The following is a 27401-nucleotide window of genomic DNA, read 5'->3' as shown; positions in this document are numbered from 1 at the left end:
AGAGGAGAGAGAGAACGAGGGATGAATGGAGACACCGAGAGCAAGAGTGTGCGAAAGACAGAGAGAGGCCCTCTGGAGGTTGAGCTGAACCCTGCCCCACAGTGCTGTGTTTCTCTTCTGCTCAACAAAGTTATCAGACACCAAAAGGGTTTGTTTTGCCCTCAGAGTGGTTTTGAAGTAATCAACCCCAAAGTGACTCAAACTTTTGTTGTGAAATGATTGATTCTGCACTGAAATGCATTGATCTTATTTACAAACCAAGTTAAACTCATGGATTCCTTCAGACGTTTGACTCACGGCATCTTTGTTCTCGGTGTGGATCTTGGTGAAGCGCAGGTAGCCAACTGGAGCAAAGGCATCTGCTGAGTGGATTACTGTCTCCGCTGCATCACTGCACGCACACACACACACACACACACACACACACACACACACACACACACACACACACACACACACACACACACACACACACACACACACACACACACACACACACACACGAAAATAACTTTCACTTTCCAAACTTGCAGCAAAAAGTGTAACTGAGTTTTAAAGGGGCCCTATGCAGTTTTGGCAATTTCTTCGCTTTTTGCTCGCAGGTTTCTCTATGGTGCTCCCCGTACAACTTTCGGAATAGATATTTGGCAGCTCCTATGTTTACTTGTGTCTAACTCCTCTCTCGGTCAGTCTGCCGTTTCCTCTTTCTCTGTTCCTCCGACAATGTAATTTGTCATACCTGCCCAGGGACTACTGGTGGAAATTAGCCATTGTTGCTATAACCTGGTCCAAGACATATTCTCTTGTTTAACAAGTTTAATGTTTATTTGTGCATTGTCCCTGTTTCAATAAATCAATTTCCATTCCATTCCATTCCAATGCCTTCCTAGCTTTCTGCTTCTTTTTTGCCGGCTCAGCCATGACGATAGTGTGAAAAACTCCATCGCTACCTTGTTCTTATAGATAGCCGGTTCCTGTATGTGTGCAGTGCTGTGAAGCAATTCGTTACATCGCGAGACCTGATATCACGGCATACTGAGGCCGGAGGCTTGCCGGCCGAAATTTCCAAGGGTGGTTTTTCCGCTCACAGGCGCTAGGGCAAGACGACCACCATTCAACCCGAAAAAAGTCATATAACCATTCCAATGACTCTGAAGCTGTTCAGTTAAGTTAAATTAAGCTAAAAAAAACTGCATAGTTCCCCTTTAATGTAGACAAATGACTATAAATTTATATTTCTTTACTCACATAACCATCTTCTTTTTGAAGAGGGGGCAATCAAGGGTGAATGTTTCATATTCACCTCCTTCTCCACAAATATGAACTCCATACTTCTGGGAGAGCTAATCAGTGGAAGCAACACACCTTATTAAAATACTTCAAAACTCCTGTATTTGATTTAAACACACTATTCACTGTCAATTTCCATAATTTCCCCAAACATTTCAATTTATAGTCTAGAAATACCATACAAGTAATTCTAAGTTAGCCTTAAATTAACCTTAGTGTCTTCATGTTCATCTTAGAAGTGTTTTACTTTTGACACCAGTTTAAATAATACCTGTACCAGAATATCACTGGTATGACTAGGATATTTTCTCACAATAAGCACAGAAAGAATAGAGAATATAATCATCATAATCATAATCATCTAAAGCTTAAAGTGAAAGAAAACTATATTTCACTGTAGTATTAAGCACTTCAAGATCAGGTAACCTGACTGTGAGCGCATGATGTACACATAGAATACATGGAAGTACTGCAGTCATGAGTGTAAACTGGGTGGCAGAGTATCTACCAGTCTGTGACCTGTTTCAGATAGGGCTCCATGTCAGCTAGAGGTTGTCCTAAGTGCTTCTCTGGATCCAGGCCTGGCACCCACATGGGAAACACACACAGGAGACATACGAACATACACACACACACACACACACACACACACACACACACACACACACACACACACACACACACACACACACAAAGACAGAAATACACATGCAAACACAATTTCACACAGACACATGTATGGAGAGAGAGAGAGAGAGAGAGAGAGAGAGAGAGAGAGGTCTGATCAGGAACAGAGTACAGTGATTGAAGATGACAGGCAGGGAGGTTTACGGGCAGTCGCACAAACACACACGTAAACCTGCACCCTGGATCTATTTGTTTGACTTTGCAAGTAGTGTACACAGTTCTCTCCGGGTAAGGGCAACAGTTTTCAATTGCTGGCCGCAGACCCCCCACGCCCCCTCGCCTGCCGCCCCCTCATCTAGTTCCCTTTGAGAATATATACTCTGGAAAGAGATCTTGTTTATTTGCCTTTTTCCCTCCCCTTCCCCCTGAAATGGTGCATGGAAGTGACTCAAAGGCATGGGAGAGAAAAGAAGGAGGGGAAAGAAGGTTGGAGGAGAGCTTTGTATGAATACCCAGTGGTGCCACACTCCTAAAATACAAGCTCACCCCCTAGACAAAAAAAAAAGTTAGTAAAACCAACCAACCAAGCAGACTTCTAGAAAAACCCTCTTGCCCTTTTAATAAGATATCCAAATCTAGACCATAGCTTCACCCAAAGATTAGCACTTTGATCAGTCTCATTTTGGGATTATGTACATTAGCAGGAAGAAAAAACCGTAAACACTTTTCTCAGCTTGTTGAGTGTCAAAGGGTTTTACTGCTTTGTGACACTAAATCCCGATTTTGTCTTAGAGACGCCAGTTCCTGATGGCACCGTGCTGAACTCCATCTCACCCTGTAAACAAGTCCTTTCACCAAAAAAGTGCAGCCAGCGTTTTCCTTTTCCTTTTTTCCCCATTGGAACAGTGAGGAATGTACACCCATAGATTGTTTTATATCTATGTGTACACCTCACTGTTCCGACGGGAAAAAAGCCAGGTGCTTTCTACAAAGAATAGAACAGTAAAAACACAACAGGACATTAATGTAAAATGCTACATTTTAGGAAATTCCAAACTGTGTAGTTATATACTCCTGCCATTATGTGTAGTGGAAAACCTGATTGCTATCAAAAATATGAGGGCAAAGTTACTGGAACCAAACCATTAACTCTTAATGGTCACTGACTATGCTCGCCTTATTCTCCTACATTTCATTTTTTCTGTGGCCGCCTCCTAATTGATTGACATAATCATTAACAAGTTACTGATGACCCATATGAAGTGACGTGTAGTTGTGACAGGAATGCCATCGCAATAACAAGAAACAGCTGAAATTGTCCCTAATAATTTCTCTGAAAATCCAATATAGCTCTATTCCGAGGCTTCACGTGGTCCCACTCATTGGCACGATCATGTGTTTAATTAAAGGAACAAAGTTAATCGTAATGTGAGAATATCTCCTCTCTCATGGCCTGACAACCTCAAAGGTTAGGGTGTCATCCGTGGGCCCCATGGGGAGCAATGGATGGGAGACTAGAGGAAAGAGTGAGGGAACGTGAAGGAAGGACGTCGCATCCAATCCTGGGTTCATCTTAATCCCAGCTGTCTGTCCTCTGAGCCCCGGTGGTCCAGCACTACGGGGGAGAGACGGAGGGCCACAGCGGAGGGAGGGAGGGAGAGAGGGGAGAGTGTGGAGGGAGAGAATGAGCAGGCCCTTATTCTCTTCCCAGGGGATCTGTGGTCTTAATTAGTGTGAGAATATCTAATCTCAACATCCTCTCATCTTAACCCTGCCACAAAGGTAATAAGGCAGGAGAGAAAAAAAAAACGCATTAAAATTCAATCCCATTTAAATATCCTCTTTAATTAGTCATGCCTTTTAACAAATTTTTATAATTGGCTCCAAATTGCTGAGGGGATGCCACTTTTTTTATTATGTTCATTAACTTCTCTGCTCTTAAATAATACATGATACATTATTTGATATTTACAAGGGGGGGAAGAGGACGGTGAAAATCTCGGAAGACAGGAGTGAGTGATAAAATGATATGAAGATGGCATAACGTGAAGGCATTTCTCCCATGACCACTTAGCACTTGTATGAGTGTTTTCTTAATTGAAGTTCCTGACTGACTTAAGGTTACTGAAACCTTTTGGAAATGAGGATAGGTGGAATGAGCTTGCATTTGTCCAATACATGCCTTGAGAAGTCTTTGAGTAGCCACTGGTGTGAGCCTTCAGCGATCTAACACCACTCATTTACATGATCTTCACATCTCTGTCTCCTCTGAACCTGTTATACAACTTGACCTAAACCCAATTACCTAACCTCATTATGCCACATTAAACCCAAATAAGCCCACTAGAAGCTGCTATTACTCTGCCGCCAGAGACAGCAAGACCGCACTTTGGAGAGAGAGGAGCTTCCTAAAGAGAGACTGAGAGGAATGGCCCTCCTTTAAAAGGGCTTTTTACCTCGTGTTATCCTATAAAACTCCAATTAAATTCAGTGAACTTTAAAACCAGGGAGCCCAGTAATGAGGGAGAGCATTCTTCAAAAACCTTGTTGACATTTAGGGCCTTGAAATTAGCCAAGAATAAAAAGTTTACCAGTAAACCAAAAGCCATTTAGGCATTCGAGTTGGTTTTTCTACGGGGATATGAAAAACTGATGCAGAACATTTTAGACATAATACTAGTTACCCTAGAGCAGAAAGCTTACAATAACAAATACAATCTAGAAAACCCTTTGTTTCTGAAGCTCACTTTCTGAAGTCAATTCTTGGACCAAAAGGCGAAGCTTTCAGATAAATAAAAAACATGCTCCTTCTGAACTCAACAGAAAATGCTGTTCTCACTTCTACCCTTATAGAAGTCAATGGTAATTATTTCCAGAGCACACTTTTGCACTAATCCTTTTTAACGATCATGATTGGCCTTTTCCCACCTTGAAGAGGTTGATTCATGTAAACCCACTGCAGTGAGTAATTGAAAATGCTTGTGATTTTGCTTACTGAGCCTAATGCTGAATTAAAAGCCGGGAGATTCTAGATACTGTCTGAGCTGAGCGCAGTATCGCAGACATCCGCGGGTTGTCTTAAGATCTGGCATGCCGGCTGACAGCTCGGCTTTAATCCCTGCCTTCAGAGAGAAAAGGCAGAGAAAATTGGATTCATGATGTGTAACATTCTAGCCTTTAAATGGATGAAATAAGCATCTCCTCCCTAGTAGGTGAGCTGCATCCGCCTTTAAACAACAATCTCAAAGACCCCCTGCAAAAACAATAGGTGTTCACTATCACCTAATCTTTGCGCGCACGAGAGAAATACAGAATGGAAAGAAAGAAAGAAGGGAGGGAGGTGGCACCGTACAAAGGATGATAAGATTAAGGTTATATGTGAAATTTGTCAGGCTCTTATCTGAAATGCAGTGCCTGTGAGCAGAGTAATAGGCAGCATGAATTGTGTAGCAATTGCATCAAGATGAAATCCTTTCAGTCTAACAAATCAAAAAGGAGAAACTGGGAGTACTTTCAACTTTACAGAATTTAACCCAGACAAAATTAACCTGTGTAAATTAATAGATTTTTTTTTCTCTTCAGTTTAAGGAATTCACACGAAGAGCCAATGTGTAGCAGGTTTAAAAACAAAAAAGCAGCAATTGCTTCCATCGTACTTAAACTATTTAAGGCTGCTTTGACACCCGTTCTAACTGTTTCAACTGAACTGGCAAGAAAAGGTCACAGTCAGTGACACGCAGGTAAAACAGCTGTCCAGGTACCTAACTTTATGAGCTAACATTTCGTGTGTATTTTCTTATTGTGGGTTAGCAAATTTAGTCTATATCCATGACGTTTAATTTCCGGGATTGTTCAGGTGCTGCCGGACGATCCGCCGGATGTCCCTCAACTTCCACTTTATTTGTGTTGGCGTTCTAAACTCCGGTCAATTTTTGAGGACAATGGTTAACTGCTCCTCAGATCTCTGCAGGGTAAATCCAATCTGAGTTTTCTGCTGCACGACTAAAACAACTTTTGAACGAGCACCATGTTCCACCAAAATAGGTTCCATCCCGAGGCTATTTTGCAGAGGTGCCATGGCTTCGTCCAGCGCTTAGCGCCGCCCAAGACGACTGTGACTGGTTTAAAGAAATAAACCAGAGCACGTTTTTCTCCTATCCAGGAATGTTGTGTGGAAGGGCCGGACCTTCCTCCGCACCGCTGTGGAAATCCTTTGTCACTTTAAAAACATATGTATGTCATATCCATATGCCTTGCCACTATATCTCAAGCTTTACTTTATATACAGCAGGTAATTGAAATAAAAAAAAAAGTTTCTTTAGATAACAGAAAGAATGCAATTATTTAATTTGCCTATTTATTGCCTTCCACAAAAACATTTCAGTACATTATCTTTAATTTCTTTAAACATTATTTGTCCTTTAGGTATATATCCAATTCTATTCAATGTCCTTAAGTGGGTAAGGTGATCGGTGAAAGCAAATTTGTGACATAAATTACCTTCTTCATAGTACAAAGGCCATGTTCGTGTGAAGGGTAAAAGATCATGCAGTGATAAAAGGTTTTCCTGCGGATAGACCTTGATTTCACACATGCCAATTATCTCTGGAGCTGAGGACCAATTAACTGCTAAACCTGTGCCCTCATATATACCTGTGCTAATCAATCAATTAACTAATTACATGAATATTTAATACTAGGTTTCAGAATTGCCAATTATTGTGGTTAGCTCAAGAGATATTGCATTTCAAAGAGACAGTTTCCCGAAAAGAAAAAAAAATGCATTCCCCTTTGAGAGAAATGCATTGTGCTAATTAGAAGCATTTTTCTGACATTCATAGCCTTAGACTCCGATAGTTGAACTTACTTCTCTACATGCAATTTGGCATCTTCAAAGACTAAAATCCTCTTTCTCCCTTTTGTGGTTTTAGGCTGCCATCAGCACGCAAATGAACACTTCTAGAGAATTCACTTAGAGGATCATCCTGCATTTGGACAGCTGTCTTTTCACTGCAGGGATTTGACATCAAGGAATATATCCACCCTTACAAAAGATAGTATTTTCTTTCCTTCTTTAGCCATTCACTGTTAATTTCCACCTGTCTGAGTGCCTAATGAAGGAATATTAATCTTGAATGACTTCTCACTATTCAGAGCCCACCAAAACTCATTTCATACTACTACAGAATATAGAATAAGGCGTTTTGGCCGTCAGTTCAGATGCGTACTTAACCTTTGCCCTGTTAGAGTTGTTATGTTTTTCTCCTCATGAGATCTACACGAGTAAATCCCTCCAAATCTCTTTCTCTCTCTCGCGCACACACACACACACACACACACACACACACACACACACACCAAAGGCCACCAGGTACGCCCTTCTGTCACCCAATCTCCCCTAAACAGCACACCTCACTGCTCAGACCTGCTCCCACCAAAGCTGCAATTATGTGAGTGCTGCCTAAAATGCCTTGGGCGCTTGCACCCCTATTCAATTCTTTCCTTTCTAATTACCACTGCCTCGGGACAGGTGAGGAGTCAGGGCTGATAAGATCTTTCCCTTTTACCTGCAGCCAAAACACACATACTCACACAAACACCTACACTGGGAGGCCAATATACACACTCAGAGGCACCCGAGGTGATTTTCCTTTCTAATTATAATCTTCCAAAATATGTTAAGAATTTGCTTTTAGACAAAGTTGTGTTTAGAATAGAAGGCTTGGCGGAGGTAGCTGGGTTACAAGGTGACTGAGGTCTTTAAGGTGTGGTTTTTCTTTACGTGTGTTATTCCAGAAGGATAATTTGGCATTATGATTGATAAATTAATATGAAATGCAGACTTTGATTATATCTTGTTAGAAGTGCAATGGAAATAAAAATACATTTTGACTGGTAAACAATAATTATAATCCTGCAGAAAAAAAAAAATCGCAAATCTGACATCATCTTTCCTCTGACGGGCATCTGACAAGTCGTATTATTTATTACCAAAAAGTCCTTTATCATGAGACCATTAAAAATGAGAAATGGGTCCGGCAAATAAAGTACCAAAGACAAATGGCTTGGCAAGTGCATTCCATGAGAGGTTATTCGAGCAGCGTTGAAAGACATAGGCAGAATATCTTAAATGCGCTGCTCAGCTCTCAGGGTCATCAGTCAGCTGGGGACCCCTTTTCAACTGATTGCTACCAAAGGTGACAACAAGCACTTAACAGCACGTAAACAGTGTCTACATGATGATCTATCGCCATGAGTAGTTTGAGAGTAAAAAGAACCATTTGTAGCCTTAATTATCATTTATCACTGGCACTGTCTAAAAGGGATCCTGCTGCACTTTCAAGTAGATACAGGTAGGGATCTTAATGTCATGTACCTGAGAAAAGAAAAAGAAAACTCCTTTTTTTTTTACTCTCTCCTGTTATTCAGTAATCTGATCTTCCTGTCCTCGGGCTCCAAAACAGGCAGGTAGAGAGCAGGTGATACCACATTAACCTCTTCCCACAGTGCCGCTGAAGCAGTTGAAAAACATAAATGAGCGATTTTAATCTTCGCTTCATGGACCATGTATTCTGAGCTATGCATAAGCAGAGAATGCAGTGTTTCTCTCACACAATGGGGACATGCGTCGCTTATTGACAGGTTGCATTAATGTGAGGGGCAATCACCTGTGATTACTTCTCAACTGCCAACCCTCCCTCCTACCCACCCACCCACCCAATACCACTGTGCATTTCCCTCACACCTCCTCCTTCTGTGCTTCTTATCTTTTCATATTGTTCTCTGCTTCAATACCTTCGCCGCTGGCACAAGTCTCAACACCGCTGCTAAGCCACAGATTAATGATTAGGGCATTACTCTGTGTGCCTCTCTTTTTCCTCTCTGGTTACACCTCCCTTTCTCCTCCTCCTTTCTTATCGAAATTCTGTCCCTTCTATCCCCGTGCCACCACTTAACCAACATGGCACCTTCAGAGAAAGTCAAAAGAGAGTTAAAAAACAGCTGCCTGACACACAAGAGAGTGGGACACAAACTCACCGAAGGCGGCGACTTTGATGAGGATAGCATGGAGGTCAGATGATATCATCTCGGAGAGCAAGGACTCTTGGTCTCGGCGCCACAGGTAGGCCAGGGGCTGCAAACCTAGCCGCAAACATCTGGGGAACAGGTGAAAGGGAAGAGGGAGAGGAGTAGGTGGTAGACAGAGAAGGATATGCAAAGCCGTTACTATTGAAAATTTGCCAACTTCAGAACTACTTCAAAGCTAACTGGGCTGGGCACATTCTCTGTTTGCGGGAAGGCTGCCACCCTGATAGGCCCACACGACATGCTCCCACCTGCCAATGGCTTTATTCAAAGACAAAACAAAAACTCCATCTTAAGCTGTGGCTTGTCTGTCGCATAAACTCATGTGAAACACGCAACCACAGCGGGTAACTGGACCCGAAAAGTCTGCACACAAATTTCTACAGCTCAATAAACGCGTGAGATGTTCATGTGTTTGCATCCAGTGTGTATAAGGGGAAACAATAGCTGACTGACAGCAGGGTTTGTTAATAAGAAGGGAGCTTTTGTGCCAAGTCCAGTCTGTGTAAGTTTAGAGTAAGAGAGAACAAAGAGAGATGACGGAGGGCAAAGAAAAACAAAGAGAGGAAGAATAAAACAAGAACAAGAATAAAAAAACAAAAACATATGGGTATCTGTGTAACAAGGAAACCATCTTGTCTTTCTGCTAATAAGACTGTTGCGTTTCACCCATAATGGGAATGTGCATTTTTTATATGTAACAAAATCCCATGACGATTATGAAACTATCAGTTTCATTCCTTCTCTTGAAATCACTGCTCCATAAAAACAGAGCTGCACCATAAAAATCAAAGCTAGTCTAAATAAAATGGCATAAACAAAACTCTGTGTGTGTATATATGTGTGTGTGTGTTCAAACATGATTTTGTTTAAACACACACACACACACACACACACTCCAAGTTTTGGAACACACTGTGACTACAGAGGATGTACTCTTTTCCTTCAGTGGACCACAGAGTGTGCGTCATTCGAGTTCAGAGGCCTAAAGCAGAGGGTGGGTGTGCACTTTAGTTAGAAAGCGTGTTCTGCATCGTGAGCGTGCGTGTGCGTACTGTATGACTTACACATTTTCCACACGGACCCTCTGGTAATCGGAGAGAATGGCCCCTACAGACACTGCCTCGACACCCTCTTTTTCCTGTGGGGAGAAAAAGATGGAGGAAAATTTCTTGCCTTTTCCATTATACAGTATGTGCAACGTGCATTGTAACAGCAATATGATGTCACTGTCCCACGGGGCCAAATACTCTTTGCACAACCAACAATGGTATCCCAAAGTGTTATCTGAACAAAACCACGCAAACACATGTAAACATTATACACACACACAGAGTGAAACAGAGACAAAGAAATCAGATTCCTGACGGCTTTTTCCTTTTGTCGGACCACAATCCTTTGGGGATGTTTACACTGTGGCTGTATCAAGGCCTTATGGTCCAGCCCTTATCCCCTGGACGGTTGCGTACATAGCTCTGTGTGTGGATGTGTGTTTTTACGTACATGTGGGTGTGTGACTGGAGGCACCGGCACAACTAAAGGCAGTTCCTGGACCTTATCAGCAGTCTAGTTTGAGCGGGAGAGGAGTGTGTCTGGCCGCAAGTTCCATCCTCTACGCGCCCAGCTGGAAGACGGAACCACAGTGACAACTTGAAGTATCAGTGGAGCATTGTGTCTGTGAGTGGCATGTATCTTTAATATTGCTGAGGGCTAATCTAATTGCTTTTCATATCATATTCAGATTTCAGAAACAGTGAGACAACTATGCACTCGAGAGATACTGACACAAGCCTTGAGATGCGTTCAATCTTCTCTCACGGAAACAGGCTTGATCCGGAGTGACACAAACAAACAAACCTACAGTAGGTGCAAGCAAGGGGTGCATGCTCGCACACACACACACACACACTAACACACACACACACACACACACACATATATATACAAAACCCCCTTCCCTACCTTTATGACCCTACCCTACAGACACACACCTGCAGATTCATTATAGAACATTACATGGGCAGTAATTAGAATGAGAGGCAAGGGTAGAAGCAGTGGAGGGATGCACAAGTCTCCAGTAAATTACCTTGTAGCCATTATCAATTTCCCTGGCTACTGGTCCTTAAGATAACCCCCCAACCCCCCAACCCCACCCCTCCTTCTCCCTGTGGTCCCTTCCTGCAATTTTTCTCTGCCTGATAAACATGCTGATTAAAGCGAACAGCGTGTAAACCTTTGATACTTTCCTAAATGAAATCCATGCCCTGCCTGGGGCCTGACAATGCGCTGCAACACACAGTGCCTCACACACAGAGCTCCACGTAGGCGTGCCAGCTAATCAGATAAAGGATGTGCTCTGTTTGTGTGTGTGTGTTTGTGTGTGTGTGTGTGTGTGTGTGTGTGTGTGTGTGTGTGTGTGTGTGTGTGTGTGTGTGTGTGTGTGTGTGTGTGGCCACGTGCGTATGTGTGTGTGGTGTTTACGGTGCAACAAAGGATGTGGGGTATAAAGCTGAAGTTAAACATATACAGACAAATATACAGCCAGAATTTAACTCTTTGACCTAAAGTTAAACACCAAGAGATCTTAAGAACTTGGGATTCAGTACTCAAGTTTTAATATCTCTCCAACGTGTCCAACACGGGAATATACATTACAGTCAATTCCACTGCCCGGTGACAGTAATTAAGTCAGACTGATAACATTTCAGCCCAGCACAGAGCGAAGGGGGCTGTAGGCGGTGTCATGTAATTCTAGGTAAGCCTCAGGGCCAGCACTCTATTCTAATACAATGATAACCTTTTCCCTAAATACAACTGTCACTTCCTAAAGAGGCATATTAGGAGGTAAAGAGTGAGATAAGGAGAGGCAGAGAGGAAAAGAGATAGGAATGGAAGTGTTGAGGAAGTGCGCTGCATCAACACCATTTTGGTCCCTTGGCTTTAAACTTGGCAGGACCGGAGTCGGCCCAAGCATCAGCAGACAACATCCTCGTCTTGTGTTTCTGTCCTTCCGTCTCCCTCTGTCTCCACTTCACTCTGAAGGCAGACTGTTGTAGGTACTCAGGCCTCTGAGGTTTGACTCAGCCTCGACCAATTAAACAGCTTCTCTTTTCACTGGCTCTCATTACATTACATCATGCAGCCTTATAATACCCAGGCATACTTGCCACTAATGATAACACAAGACAAATTTCTCACACATCCCCTTGTTTTCAATGGAGACTCCAGTTAGTAGTCCTTTTGGCAAACAGCTTTGGAAAATGATTATTTTTGGATGCTGTTATGTTTTCGTCGCTATTAAAGCTATCACAAGGAGACAGGCAGGAATGAGGGGGCAGCTAATGCTGCTCCAGACGCCATTTTACAAATTCTAGACATACTTTCTCATCCTCTGTGGGAAAGGTAGGATAAATTATTGCGGAGAAGTGGTATATCTATGTATAAATCTGAATTGATGGATATTATGGGAATTGTTTCATGTGTATTCATGATGCCATAAAAAATACAAACTTTGATTTTATGGTAGCTGAAAAATTTATCAAAATGGTTTATAGTGGGAATACCTGACAAAGCGACAAGGTAAGCCATGAACCACAGTATAATAATAAATAATAATAAAATCTTTATGAGAGCTATCTGGCTAAACGATGTTTTGACTACATTAAAGCTGGGATCTGAGTAAGAAGCTAACATAACGATAAATCAAAGCAGAGGTCATCAGGACTCTTGTGACCCGCAAGCCACTTTTCTTTTTTCATGACTGTTGGCACAAGATTCCATGTCACTTTTCTTTTTTCCACATTTAATGACCCCGGCTCATTAAAAGAAGCTTCACCTGATCCAGGACCTGAGGCCCTGCATTAACTCCCGCCCTGAGCGGGACTAATTCTGGCATGGCATTGTGCAACAGTGCAACCCCGTAGCAGCGCCTTCAGAGGCAGACTAAACAAAGGCCTGGCCTGGCTTCCCCTGTCCTCTCCAGCGGGCAGAAAAGCTATTAATGAGGATCTATGGCCGAGAGCAATGGAAGCCCTCAGTCCCCCCAGCCATGTCCATCAGGGTACTTAGCCCCATGCAGTCATTAACTTCTGTTACTAATTGTCAAATTCATTAAACTAATCCTTCCCCCACATCCGGATGTCTCTGGTGGAAATGGATGGAGAAGACTGAGTTATTAAGATGTCAGCTGTGGGGAAGATTAAGGCCAGCAGACATGCTCCACAAAGAAACGATACGGCCATTAAACTCTATATCAAGGTAGTGTGTGTGATATACTTTGTAATTATATATACATTCATCTTAGTAAGGGAGTAAATGAGTGGTTCAAATGTATTCACAGTCACAGACATGCCGTCAGTAAAGATATGTATCTGCCCCAAAGATACATAGGCGACAATCATAAAGCAAAAATTCAGCTTGAGAATGAGAATTTCATCAGCTCTCAGCTTAAAGATACTTACGCATGCCACACATTCAGTCAGGGTAATATCCAACAGTCAAAACTATTAACAGCAACCAAGGCAATTAGAAAGCCATAAAATATTAAAAATTAAATACTCATGTTCAATGTTCATATGGAATACATCAGAACCCTCATTAGCTCTCTCTCAATGGTTGTCACAATGAGAACTTAATTATACACCCCTAACAATACAAAGCTCCATTTTGCAAAATGGTGGGTTTCCAAAATGCCTGCTTCATTCTGTTCTGACAACTAGAAAGCCAGCGTTGGCAGATCTTGGCTATTACAGCCACATGGCCACATATTTCCATTACAAAATACTCCTTTTATCAGGTCTGACGTTGTTGACACATACTTTCTATTCTATTACTGCCTCCTGTATAATATGCTTGTGTGTGATAGCAGGGAAGAGATAAAGTGGAGAAATTAATTAAAGTGGTTTGAATGACAGTTTGCTCAAGGGCACAGGGGTACCATCACAAGCTTTCCATTGCCGCATCCATTCCGCACTGTCATATCAACACCACATCTGACCCCACAGCCTCCTATCCCTTCCCCCTTCTCTCCAACACTGCGTCTCCTCTCCATCCCTCTCCTCCAGGATCCATCAGGTAAGTGAGTGGACGCGACATGGTTTTAATGTTCTCTCCATTAGATCAGCTCTGGGCCTGTTGTAATGTAATGTGATTGTTCTCCCCTGTTCCCCTACATGGTGGGAGGGGGTTGGATCTTGTTGTAGCAGCTCAAGTTGATGTGGTACGGGGGATAGGGCTGGCTAGGGTCAAGCGATTGTGTTTAATGTAATGCGGACATAGTCCGGGGGCGTGTTGGGCTGTCCTGACAACTCAGACATGCCGAACTGACAGGAAGCTTAGTAGGAGGAGACACTGGTTATTTGTTTTAAATCAGCTTCCTCATTACCATTCTGTACAGTTACACTCCAAGGTGACTCCCTGAGTTGGTGAAGGAGTGATAGGATGTGGAAGAAGTGTGCACAAGGAGGTACAGGATATAGTTTGGACTAGGGCTGCACAACTGGCGCAATATACACATTGCTAAAGACTGCAACATATCGCAAAAGACCGAGATATTTTTGTGTTAGTTGAAAGAGAGTATCAGTAGAAAACTGCACTTTAAAATGTAACTTTCATTTTTTTTTAGTGGTGCCTTTTATGTTCAATTCAATGTTCAATAAAAGAATGTTGGAAATGATTTCCTTACATTTGTTTTATATTCAACAAGCAGTTTGTTGTATTTTAGCAGAATACTGAAAGCAGCAGAAATGCAGAAATGAGTGCACTTTAATATATTTTTATTTATCGCATGTAATATCGTTATTGCCAGTTTCAACAGCATTATCGCACAGCCCATATTTTCCTCATATCGTGCAGCCCTAGTTTGGACCAATTATAATGTTATAAGTTACACCTAATGCTTACAAGATTATACATTGCTTATATATACTGAGGCTAAAATACTATGAACAATGTCTGATCCATCAAAATAAAGCAACAAATGGACATGCAAGCTTAGCGAATGTCTTTGTAAAACAAACATCGGCCAAAACCTTGATCTAAAAGGCTTTCAGAGACATTCCCTTTGGTAAATTGGTGGGGCTGTCTGTTTGAAGCAGCTGTTGAAAGACGGGCTCTTCCTTTGTGCTCGTGGATGGGCTGGCGGGATGACTCACCACGTGTCAGTCCTCAACCATACGGAGTGGTGGAAAAAGAAAAACAAACGGCTCACAAAGCCAGCTGCTCATAAACCTAAATACCCCGACCGGTTCCTGAGAAGTTACAAGAAGGGGAGAGAGGAAGTAGAATAGGGAAAAGTATTATCCTCCTCTGAGGCCACGATGCAGGTGTGACCAGCCAACAGAGGATATGACATGAGACGTTGTCTCATCAACGCGATGAGTGAGGGACGCTTATCAGCCCGCAGAAATGTGAAAAGTGCGCACTGATTTGGGTCGGGAGAGGAATCAAAAAGGAGCAGCATATTTAATCCATGAAGGTACCACTGCAGCTTTTCATGGCCGAGCTTGTATTTGTACAGTTTCCTAGCCTGAAGTTTACACACACACACACACACACACACACACACACACACACACACACACACACACACACACACACACACACACACACACACACACACACACACACACACACACACACACACACACACACACACACACACACACACACACACACACACACACACACACACACTCTTTAGTCTTGGATAGTGATTCATTTACAATGACAGAGCTGTTTTCAGCGATAGAGCCTGAGCGTAAATATGCCATGCCGCACAGCTGGAAAATGTAGAAATTCATCAGGGTTAAAAAGTAGAGAGATTAACGTTTCACGAGTTTCCTCTCAGATATATATGGTTACGTAAACACAGGCCCAGCCAGTCGTCAGGCAGGGAGGGAGAGGGCCTTGGCCAAAGCAAGCACAAAGCACTAGTTTCAGCAGGCCAAGGACAAGGAGGCTTTCCATATCTAAGCGCACGGAAAACTAAATTTTGGGAAGCAGCGGGGAGACATAAGGTTGTTTATCGATGTACTGCACGACCGTGAATACTTGCAATTCAAGCAAACAAGTTTAGTTATTACTGCCTCTTATAAAATGCTATATTTTTTAATGGTTGTTTCTACATTAAACAAATTGTCACTTGTGTGCCTTTATGGGATTTTTTTGAAGATGACAAGAAATCATTTAACTTCTTCAAGGTCTCGTCATTAAAAGGATAAGGTGTTCCAATAAATAAGCATTAGTAACCGTTTTCTACAGGGCATAAAACAAAGCCATAACCCCAGCTCTGTCATAGCAACATTCCCACTTGGCTAAGGTAAGAGTGTTTGAGCGTCTGAGCCAGGAAGCTGCTTCGAGAAAGCGAGGAGGACGGAATCAAAGAAGGAGTCTCATGCCACAGAGAGGTAAACTATGTCAGTTGCTTTTCATGGTCCGTAACAACCACCTAGTCCACAGGGTGTATGCACGCACATGTATTGACGTCCATGTATACACACAGTCAAGAACTGGCCTACAAACACACACACACACACACTCCAAAATGTAAATGTTTTTCTGGTGAGGTCAGGTTCCAGGCTCTTGGCATTTTGGCTCTCCTGTCCTCTATTCTCCATAGCTCCAACAGACATCATGACCCCCCCCAATCCTCCCTACTTCCCTCCCCAGAGATAGACTGGAGGAAAATATAGCAGTGATGCTGGTTTAACCCACTCTCCAGACTCCAGACAGTGTTTTTCTACGGCTGGTTATGACTTTAGCTGCGGGAGGTGATGGGGCCTGCCACAAATATTTCTGAGGGGAATGGTTCACAAAACAAAACATAAAAAAAGCCATCTTAATTTTGGAGTAGATGAATGGCAGGGAGTTAAAAGACTTGGCACTATTCCTCAGCTGTCTTCTGAGACAGGCAGTGTTGGGCCGGACTAGCTGTGAGTTCAGGTGAGTTTACAAGGTTGTATTACAAGTCCAACCTCCTCAGTGACTGGCATTCTCCTTCACACTTTTACACAGGGCTCCAAATACAAAAACGACTGGTTAGAGTCCAAATGGAGGAATACGTTAGCCCGTGGAAGCCATGTAAATCTGACTTCATATTTTCAGATTCACTTAAAAAAAAAAAAAAAAAAAAAAGGAGAAAGCAGAGGGAAAAAAATTTATTTTCATTGATGGTGACAGTGAAGATGTAACAATAGATCTGTGATGATCAAAAGTAGCATTTGTTTTGAAAGGAAGGACGTCCAAAGGCATTTTGAAGAAAGAATTCACAAATGACAAAACACACAAAAAGAAAATAAATCAAATTTGGTCAGCCAGGCTTAGAAAATGACCACCGCATTTCCCTAAAGTTTTATTATGAACAATCAAACAAAAATTATAGTAATAGACTTTCCATAATGCTGTATTTACATTGGTGCATAACAAAACATATTAGCCAATATCTCAAATGCAAATAACCGCTAGATGCGTCTACAATTCATCAGGCATCAAAATAAAATTATGAAAAAAAAGACCATAAACACACACACACACACACATTCTTCATTGGAACAATGTTCAACCAAGCAGTGGTAGTGGCTCATGCCCTTGGCAAGGCGAGATAAGGCTATCAGCTTCCATCATCGCTAAACAAGATTGAGCAAAGTACATTAAGCAGAAAAATACAAACAAATTACAAAGGCTTGAGGCAAGGCTCTTTATCTAATGTTTGTGGGGACTGTTAGCGTCAGTTGGAGGGAAATGGGCCTGCATCTAATAGATCCTGTCCCACCACTTCCACACGGCCGGCGAACAATACACAGCGCCATTATCTCAGCGCTAATGCTATCCTTCCTCATGTGCAAAACAAGCCTGCAATCTCAACCCCGCTGCCACTGTGTCGACCAACATAAATACAAGCACTCTCAGACCAAAGGAAAAGATAACAATGGCTATCACATAGAGAGGCGACACAGAGAGACAGCTGTTTGAAGGAATCTATACTAGCCCGTGCTGAAATATACATTCAAGTGTGGTGTTTTAAACTTGCACCGAAAAAGCAATAAAAGAAAACTTTCTACAAAGTGATTATCCATCGGCTTGCTTGAAAACTTTCTACAAAGTGATTATCCATCGGCTTGCTTGTAAGCTACTTCCAAAAACACCATTTAGAGGTCTCTCTGCACCACAAACCTGCTACAACAAGCTTGCATTAGCTTTGTTATTGATCTGATCTCCTAAACCCCCGCTGTGACCCCAGAGGTCATGATTTATGTATTAAGCAGCTTTTTAAAAAAATCCATTTTCCTGTTGAGCCCCCAATGTACGTCTAATGCTGCACCATGCCGGTAATCAGAGAAGGGCTACGTTTGATTTTGACCGCCCCCCCCCCCTTCCTCTATAGTTCACACCCCTCCTCAACGACTTGTCTCACAACACCTCAGCTCCCTAATCAATACCGCAGAGCTCCTGGTTCAACTGGAGATTCCTCCGCCTGCCTGCCTGCCTGCCCTCCTCCTCCTCTTCTTTGCTCCTTTCTTTCTCCCCTCCCTCAATCCCTTTCCCTTCTTTCCTCGCAGCAGGATACACCTCCATCAGGGCACTCGCAACAACGCAGAACCAGGCTTCTGAAGGGTCCGGATGAAAGTGCGACGACAATACAATGGAGACAAAGATGCCAGTAGAAGGAAGAAAGAAGGAGCGAGGGAGAAGGAAGAATGAAAAAGAATGTTTGGACTTGTGGACCGACTGCCTCTGCGATCTCAGAGGGCCCCACTCTTGTCTGCTGATGTCGATAATGGAGCGGCGGCAGAGACTAAGGATGAGGGGAGAGTGTGTGTGTTTGTGTGTGTGTGTGTGTGTGTGTGTGTGTGTGTAATAAAGGTCAGGAGAATCAGGGAATGGGGGGGAAGAGTGTGTGTGAGTTTAAAAAAAAAGGATTATCACACTAAAAACAAGGTGTTTTAACACACACCAATAGAAGGGAATGTTTCATCTACAAAGGCCAAAGGTCTCAATGCACCTCTTCAAGACTTTTCCCAGACGTCTCCAGAAAAAAATAATAATACTGGTTTTCCAAAAACAAAAAAAAGGGAGGGGGAAGTGATATCTGACCCGCGATATCAATTATCCAAAAAATAAAAGAAGCAGTGTTTCTAAAAAGTCGAATGCATTACCGGATATAAAATTAGATTTGAAAGTAACATTTTCATCGTTCTCAAAGCTGGGTCTCAGTACGACAGAGATGTCACAGTGCTGCTAATTAGCGCTGGCAGAAAGGAACGTGTGCGTAGATATCATCTATTGTTCCTCATCACTTTAATGAGCTCAAATGTCTTTGTCTTTATTCATCAGCTCAGAGGTTGCAGAGTTGCTGCAGAGTCACTATCTTTTTATATATTATCTATTACTACATCAAGTGATTGAAGCTCTAGTTGCATCTTCCCAAAACGCACTGCCCTCCGTGCCCTATAGGCTGTGCTACTTTCAAGGCACAACATCTTTGTGTTGTAAAATGTTATATCTGCTGAAAACAATGTGAAAAATGCTAAATGTCTTGGAGAAAATTGTTTTAAAAAAGCTAGTAATACATACTAAAATTTACTTCTGCACCACATTGAGTATTTTACAGTATTTGCACATATGGATGAGAGCAGTGAGAGCACTTCTTTCTACCACAGTTTTGAAAGAAGACAAACTGGGGCAAAGAAGAGAGGCAGAGGTGTGCAAGGAGAACAGAGATAGACCTGTTATCATGTAACAGAGGCCCGATTTGACCTAACCTTGAACACACAAGCATGCACGTGTGTGCGCACACACACGCAAGCAGGGTCACGGGGCATAAAGAGCCACTGTGTCAGGTCACAGAACACAGAGAGAAGGATAAAGGACTTGAGGGATGTGATATGACTAATATGAGGGGTTTTGCTGGCCTTCGGGGGGACTGGCGTTACAGCCAGGGGTGACTGACACTGCTGATCTGTATCACACATCAGAGCAGATCACAGCAGAGGAGAGCAGACCAACCACACACATGAAGTATGGACACACAACTTACGAAATCCAATTTCTAAATCCACACAAACAAGGACATGAAAAAAAGAGTGAGTATTTAAATAAACTACAAATCTAAATATTAAGACTTACACATTGTTATCTTTTCATATAATGGTCATATTCCAGCTTGCCTTTGAAGCCTGGCAGAGGACACGAGGAAGTCACCTATTCTATAAAAATATACCCTTTCAGCCGTGGACAAAACTGTTATTTCTCCCCCTCAAAGAGCGGGTTCAAAGATCAGCACCTCGCAGGATGAGATAGGGTATGCTGTGGCTTGCATGTCTATCAGGTTACACACTTCAAAGGCACATTGCTATACACAGCCAGCGATGAGAGCAAAGGGGCCAAGGATAGGGCCACATTGTCATTCTGCCATTATCACTACTGCCAAGGGATGGACGGCTCATTTTTTCTATTATAATTGGGCTTTTTTTCCTCCATCAACAATGGTTCTGAAGAATATGATCTCTTCCTTTGAATCTTTTCAATGGCTCCAAACATTCTCCGAGAGGCCAAAGTGTACAGAGTCTCTTTGGTATGCCAGCTTCTGGGAATGATCCATAGATGGCACTGTTGGCTCATGCTACAGGTCTGTTGTCAGCAATGCAAAGGAGGAGGAGGGAAGAATATCCACTTAAAACTCATCAACTCCGGATCTGAGAAAAAAAATTCTTTCATCTATGCTCAAGTGTCATTTGCCAAATATAATCGTGTAACTTCTAATTAATTCAAACTGCAAGGAAGAATCTTTCAAAATATCACACTTTCCAAACTGAGCAAATTTTTTCATGCTAAAATTGTTCTTTTTTCAGTAAGGGTGTTTTAACAGCTCATTATCAAAAGAAGTATTTCTTCTCTCTTTCTCCCCCATCTATCACTTTCTTCACTAATCAACAACACCACAAACGTTATGGTAAAAAAAAACAACCTAGAAAACCAGGTATATGTGTTGAACATAGCTGACTGTGACTATAACCCATGACTTTTTAAGAGGATATTTGAGATGCTCTGATAGAATTGTGTGAATTTCTAATTACAGGGGATGAGTTTACTACCTTTCACAATGTGGTACAAATGGTACAAGTTAGTAAACCTACCAATTAGTGAAAATGCTAAAAAAGCAACTTCAGAGAGCAGGTAACTTGACATTTGACATAGGGAACGTCTATTCTTATGGTTGATATCACTCAGTGAGAGAGAGAGAGAGAGGAAGCCTGTTGTTTATGGTGCAGGTCTGTTAATGATGGTGAGAGGGGTAAATGGAGAGACGACTGGAGGTCTGCTAGGCTGCGAGGGCCCCATGGGAGTCCAACTGCCCTGATCTATGGCCCGTATGACTGGTGAGGTCAGACCAGAGAAGCCCTGGAAATGGGAAATTAGCAGCCCTTTGCAATTAGAGTCCTGACCACAGCCAGAGACGGTATATTGCATCACGCACCAGAGAGTTGTCCACTATTTGACGGTGAATACTCACGAAAGCCCCAAAATGAGAATTTGGAACTGTGTGAAACTCACAAACAAGAGCTTTCTCATGTGGCTGCATGTGTAAAGCCTGCGATTTATACAGAAGACCACAAAGAAAGTCAGGCAGAGGGCGCGAAATGCCCTGAGGCAGGCTGACTGGCCCTTGCCACCCAGGCGGTGTGCGGACACGCAGGGGCCCTGGAGCAGCCCTCAGCTCCGGATGAACATGTCTCCACACAAACCTACAGGAAGAACCAAGCAACCCCCTCTCTCATTTACACCATGTCAAGCCAACTCCCATCTCAACAACCAACTCCTATTCCCCCATCCCATAAGAAGCTCTTAAATTTTGATGCTGCAAGCTAAAATGAGAGGTTGTGTGGGGCTGCAGAGGGGGAAAAAGTGTTACACAGGATCAATCCCACACCCTGTTTGCGCTGACAGCAGGGAGAGCTGTTGAAGTGCGTGTCCAGGTAGCTTCCTCATGGCTGCAGGCGGTCAGGTAGGCAGGCAGTGCCAGAGGTGTGTTAAACACACACACAGTTGTCTCAAACCTGTCAGTCAGCCACCCCGCACCATCAGACCACCGAGGTCTCATGCATAATTTGGCATCAAATGAATATTTTTTCAACGTCCTGGAAAAAGTGGTATTTGATGAAATATTAATTGGTGATTAATTTTTACATCTGATCTTCTGTCAAGTGAGATAAAAAAAAAAAAAATGGAATTTTTCCTGTGTAGCCAGTTGTTGAAGGGCACCTCTCTCCAACTTCACAGGTAAAACTTTGATTAACTGATACAACAGGCACACTATTTTCCCAGAGTAAGATGAAAAGAAAACTTTGAAAGTGAAATCAAGACATACTAAATGAGACAGCCTAAAAGCACTAACATAGCTTTTTAATCTACTGAGCAGCTTGGTTGCACTTTACAATAGGTGCTAAGGACTGTTAGTGTATAGCAGGCCAGATGAAACTAGACAAGCAGGGTCTCTTTGAGATGGTGCTGATGGGCTACAAAGTGACTCTGAATTCACAGAGAATGACTTGTAAAACATCTCAACAGTGTGACATGTCATGAACCTTAGCCGAGATGAGTAGCATAGTAGTACTCTGAGAGCTTGTTCACTAAAAAACAGTCAAGCATATGTCAGTGGTGGCAAGGAGTCAAAACGACGACTATTGTATATGCTCAATGGTAAATTCACATAATTATGAAGTACTATAACATTATTCTGAATAAGATTCCCTCTCTATATAATGTGTGAATTTCAAATCACGTGTGAAAATAAAATTAGATTATTTGTTTATTTCCTGATTTATGGTCAGATGCTTTTTATGATATATACATTTGTGCGTATGTAGGTTTGTGTATATTTACTGTATGTGAATGTGTGTGTCCATATATTATATCTTTTAAATTGAAATTACAGTCTGATTGTACTGTATCTGTATCTGCCCAGTGCAAAATGGAGAGAAAAAAGCCAAGCAAACAAATGGCGTGTGAAGAAACTGGAACCAGTACAAAGAGACCCAGATGTTTTTCTTAGGCGCTATCAAATCTGAAAATTGGACATAAGTTTGTCAGGTGCAAGAATAAGGACAACGGTGGAACAACAATGCTGATTTGTTTCTTTTGTGTGTGCAAAAGGTAAGTCAATTGTTGGTATGCTAACAGTTGTTGCTACAGTTGTTGCTACAAGTCTGATTTGGCCTGCTGTATGGCAGTTTGTACTTATTTAGCTCTTCTAATTGGAATTATGTAATAGATACATACAGCAATACAGTATCCTTTAGTTTGTTTGATGTATTAGTCACTGTTAGTGATGAAAGTATCACTTATCGTTAAAATAAATAAACTAGTTAAATGTATGTGTGTGTATGGAAAATAAAAGCGGGTGGGTTCCTTAATTATTAAGGCCTTTTGGCCAGAGGACCTGGGGTGAACCCTGAATGGCAGGCAGTGATAATGAATACAATATAGTAATAATAAAATCCTTTTATTTCTCACTAATGGTAGGGGCAGGGAGGCCTACCTTGACAAGGTGAAGCAGCTCATATAGGTCCTCCACCTCATCCCCCTCTGTCACACTGTAGTTTCTGCTGGTGTCCAGGCTAGAGCCCTGAATGGTGCGTCTATACAGGGGCAGATCCATGGCTTCAGAATACAGCTCTATGGCCTGGTGGCCAACTGTCTGGTACATGTAGCTGTCCAACTCATCTGTGTCATGGAGGAAAGGGTAGTTAGGCCAGTGTCTGGTTATAAACCCCTGATCATGTGTCTGATAAACAGTATAAACGACTATGTGATGAAGCACTTTTATGAAAATAGTTAAGGGTGAACAATTATCAAGAAGGTAATTTCGGATATCAACAAAAATGTTGTACAAACCGACAAATACTGGCAATAAATAACATGAGACTACAGGGCCATAAATGAACAGGAGAACTATGACATTCACAATTTAAACCATTCATTATACAACAATATGCTAATGGCATGGATAAATGTATTGAAATCAAAATAATGAATAGTTAAATTAAGATCCATATGGGTCAAAGTGAAATAAAGAAATCAAAATGTATTAAAAATGAAGCAAATAATTAAATCAAATTGAAATCATTCCAACTCAACTCATCATTATATTAACTTTATTCTGTAAAGTGACACAATGAAATAAAACTGTCACTGTGAAAAATGTCAACATGTAATAAAAACAAGCCTTTTGAATAAAAAAAAACAACACTTCAATGATATAAAAATAAACTTTAACAAACATCACCATTTGAAATTTGAATGATAAAAGTTAGGCTAGGCTTTAATAACGTACTCAAATGTTTCACAATTCATTATTTTGTATTTCACATGAATATTTATTTCATTGTGTTTTCAATAGTCATTTATTTTTATACTATACCATACTGAACTTCATACTTCAACAACCAGAACAGTGTGCACTAGATGACTAGACGATAATAAAACTCATAACTTTAATAACATATTCATGTTTTATATTCATGTGTTTATCTGATATCCGTCTTCTTTTCAGCAAGAGTAACCATAAACCTTTTAAAATAAATATTATAATATATAGAATATAATTATTTTCATTATCCATTAATCTGCAGATTAGATTCTCAATTAAACATCAGAAAATAGTGAAAGATGAGCATCATATTTACCAAAGTGATCAAAAACCCATTCAATTTACTATAATGTAACACTTGCAAAGTATGCAAATCTTACATTAATTAAGCTGGAATCATAAAATTATAGAATTTGTTTTAATTCAAAATTAACAATTATTGAAATAGTGGACCTTTCATTTTCATCAACTAATTAATCTTATTAATCGCATAATCGTTGCATCTCTAAGTATAAAAGCTAGCATGCTGCAAACCCTCCTGTGGGATTTACAGTAGCCTACATAAAGTTCTGCAGTACTTTGATTGTGTAAAGTTCTTAGTTTCTTGGTCCACAGAAGTGCAGCTGGCTGGCCCATATAGCCCAGCCAGCCCCTGTAGATCACTTAAACCCCAGCAGCGCATCTTTCTCACCTGTGTTAGCAGGACGTAGGTTGGCCAAAGCTACGATCCGGTGCCCAGCAACAACACACTGCATCATGTTGTAGCAGCTGTCTTTGCCTCCACTGGAACACAGCATGAGAAATAGGCATAGAGGTAAAGCTGTGTTTGAATCGTTATGCAGTCCTATGCGTACATTATCAGGGATGTACATTTATAAATCTGGGGAAGTGATGCAGCAGCATTAATATTTAGTGATGAAGAAGCTGTTGTTGGCTGTAATGTTACATACTACACTGAGGATGTTCTACTCTCAACAGTCTTGACCATACAGTAAGTTAGCTACTGTGTGCGACTCTTGTTTTGGTTTTCAACACCCTTATAGTCGATACCTTTGGATTTCTACAAGTGGCATGGTATTCTCGCTTTGAACAAAGTCCGGGGCGAAATACAACACCTTACACCTCATAGGAAGAAGTGATCTAGCGTTTGTTTACAGCAATCCATCTGAGATGTAGTTACTGTCATGCTAGAACTATGAGACAATTACAGCAAAGAAACGTGGTTACCTTATTAACGCGACAACTTTCATCTTCTGATTTTTTGTTTAAAAAACTAATGACATCAAAAACATTGGCTATAATGATACACAACGTGATAACTGTGCTTAGCAACCGGTAGATGTACACCGGGATGTGATGTACACAACGACATGTGAGAGTTAGACTTCCGGGTTGTTAAAGGACCCCTTTATATACCGAGTTGCCCTCTAATATGCCTGATAGAAAATCGCTCCCTGGCATTTTTCTCCCTTTCGATGAAATTAAGATTTGTTTAACAGGCATGGCCATACTTATGTACAGTATTGACAGGTTTTTATCAAAGTAAAACATGCAATTATACTAATTTAGAATTTCTAAATACAAAAGGGAATTTATTGTGGTCACGTTACTAGGGTTATACTATAATGAAAGACAAATCAATGACAGCAAGTAATTTAATAACATACAATAACTAAAATAAGTAATAATTAATAGTTATAATAATAACAATAATAATGGGAAAAAATGAAATAAATGTTTTAAAAAAAAATAGATAAATAAAAATGCAAATCTCTACACAAACAACTAAATAGCTTAAGCATATGCAGGTATTTTTTCACATATCAAATGTGAGTAACATGTAAGACATCACATATGAAAGCAACAATTTCACATGTAATAGTGCATGAAACAAATGTTGGAAATGTGGGTTTTGGACATTTCATATGTAAAATGTTTTTATTTTATTCTTCAGCTCTCATAAACTTACTAAATTGTCAGCAAATAAAAAAAAACTGCCGATGCAAACTACTATAACATAATCAAAGCGGACATGCACTGTAACTCTAATACTGACACTGAGACACATCCTTTGCCTCCTGTGTCTCAAGAGAGGACCAAAAGTCCATGCACTGGTATTCACACACAGGTTGCGCTTTTCCTCTGAGGGAGCCCTATTTTGCTCAGAGGAAAGCCTTTGATGCTCTTTTTGCTCTCTGTTGTTGTGCCAGAGCAGAATAATTGCACTGCTTTTGTGTGCTTCCCTCACCTTCTACCCCTAAGCAGGCTAAAGGCAACTGATTTTGTTTGAGTGTACAAAATTGAGAGAGACGTCTCTTCATCCCATTGCTTTTAACTAGGTTCCCTTTTTTGTTTGTTTTTTGTTTTATTCATCCTGTATATATGGTAAAATCTACAACCTGCAGATGAGCACCATTTGTGTTGTGGCACAGGCAGTACAGACTGAGAACAGGGATCACTTTTATAGTGAATGAATGTGCTCTTGCTTAAGTCCACATATGATATGATTCATTTGTGTATTCCAAATTTTTATGAAAAGGTGAGTAAATAAAAGATGAAATGTTTTCTGTTAGGTATATTTTCCTTCTTTCTTTGTTTCCTTCTTTCTACATGTACATTCTAGTTATTTAACATGGACCATTATTCTTTTATTACGTGATGTGGCTACAATAAAAATATAAACTTCCATGAAGTCTGACATATTTTATTGAGATACCAGTTACTAGACAGGTAATATTCATCCTCCGTCCCTGGGCAGGCGCACCAAAATACAATACATGAACCACGAAAACAAGCAACAAATACATTTGTATAATGAATATTTCAAAAGTGTTGGACATTTCATTTGACAGGATGAGTGATATAGTTTTCAAAATGTTTCTTTGACATGTTGGTTTGAAAAATGGCCTTGTCTTGGAGAGAGCAGGACACATCCCCTTGGGTCTGGTTGTCCCTCAGTTTTGTAAACTCATTAATATATCACCTATGTTTTCCAATTTTGTGGGCAGTACTTTATAATACAGCTTCACTG

The 27401-nt window shown here is 41.2% G+C and overlaps 1 protein-coding gene across 4 annotated transcripts in view; it reads right to left on the bottom strand.

The window, feature by feature from the left end:
• dph6 (diphthamine biosynthesis 6) overlaps positions 1–25754 on the bottom strand; it is a 61234-nt gene extending 35480 nt beyond the window's left edge. For 2 of the 4 annotated variants that reach the window (XM_028565843.1, XM_028565846.1), the window contains exons 1-8: positions 25598–25754; positions 25062–25153; positions 23540–23724; positions 10071–10144; positions 8956–9074; positions 1810–1871; positions 1249–1343; positions 259–391 (exon numbers count right to left, since the gene is read on the bottom strand). In XM_028565843.1, coding sequence (XP_028421644.1) covers positions 259–391; positions 1249–1343; positions 1810–1871; positions 8956–9074; positions 10071–10144; positions 23540–23724; positions 25062–25153; positions 25598–25620 — 783 coding nt within the window. In that variant the 5' untranslated portion in view covers positions 25621–25754. Of the gene's footprint in view, positions 1–258; positions 392–1248; positions 1344–1809; positions 1872–8955; positions 9075–10070; positions 10145–10506; positions 10584–23539; positions 23725–25061; positions 25154–25597 lie in introns of those variants that run through there. The other 2 variants (XM_028565844.1, XM_028565845.1) reach the window with 2 other exon arrangements.
• Positions 25755–27401: the final 1647 nt, after the last annotated feature.

This window comes from Perca flavescens, chromosome 20, assembly GCF_004354835.1.
Source record: "Perca flavescens isolate YP-PL-M2 chromosome 20, PFLA_1.0, whole genome shotgun sequence".
NCBI lineage: Eukaryota > Metazoa > Chordata > Actinopteri > Perciformes > Percidae > Perca > Perca flavescens.
The sequence above is the reverse complement of the archived record's forward strand: the minus strand, read 5'-3'. Positions and strand labels throughout refer to the sequence as shown.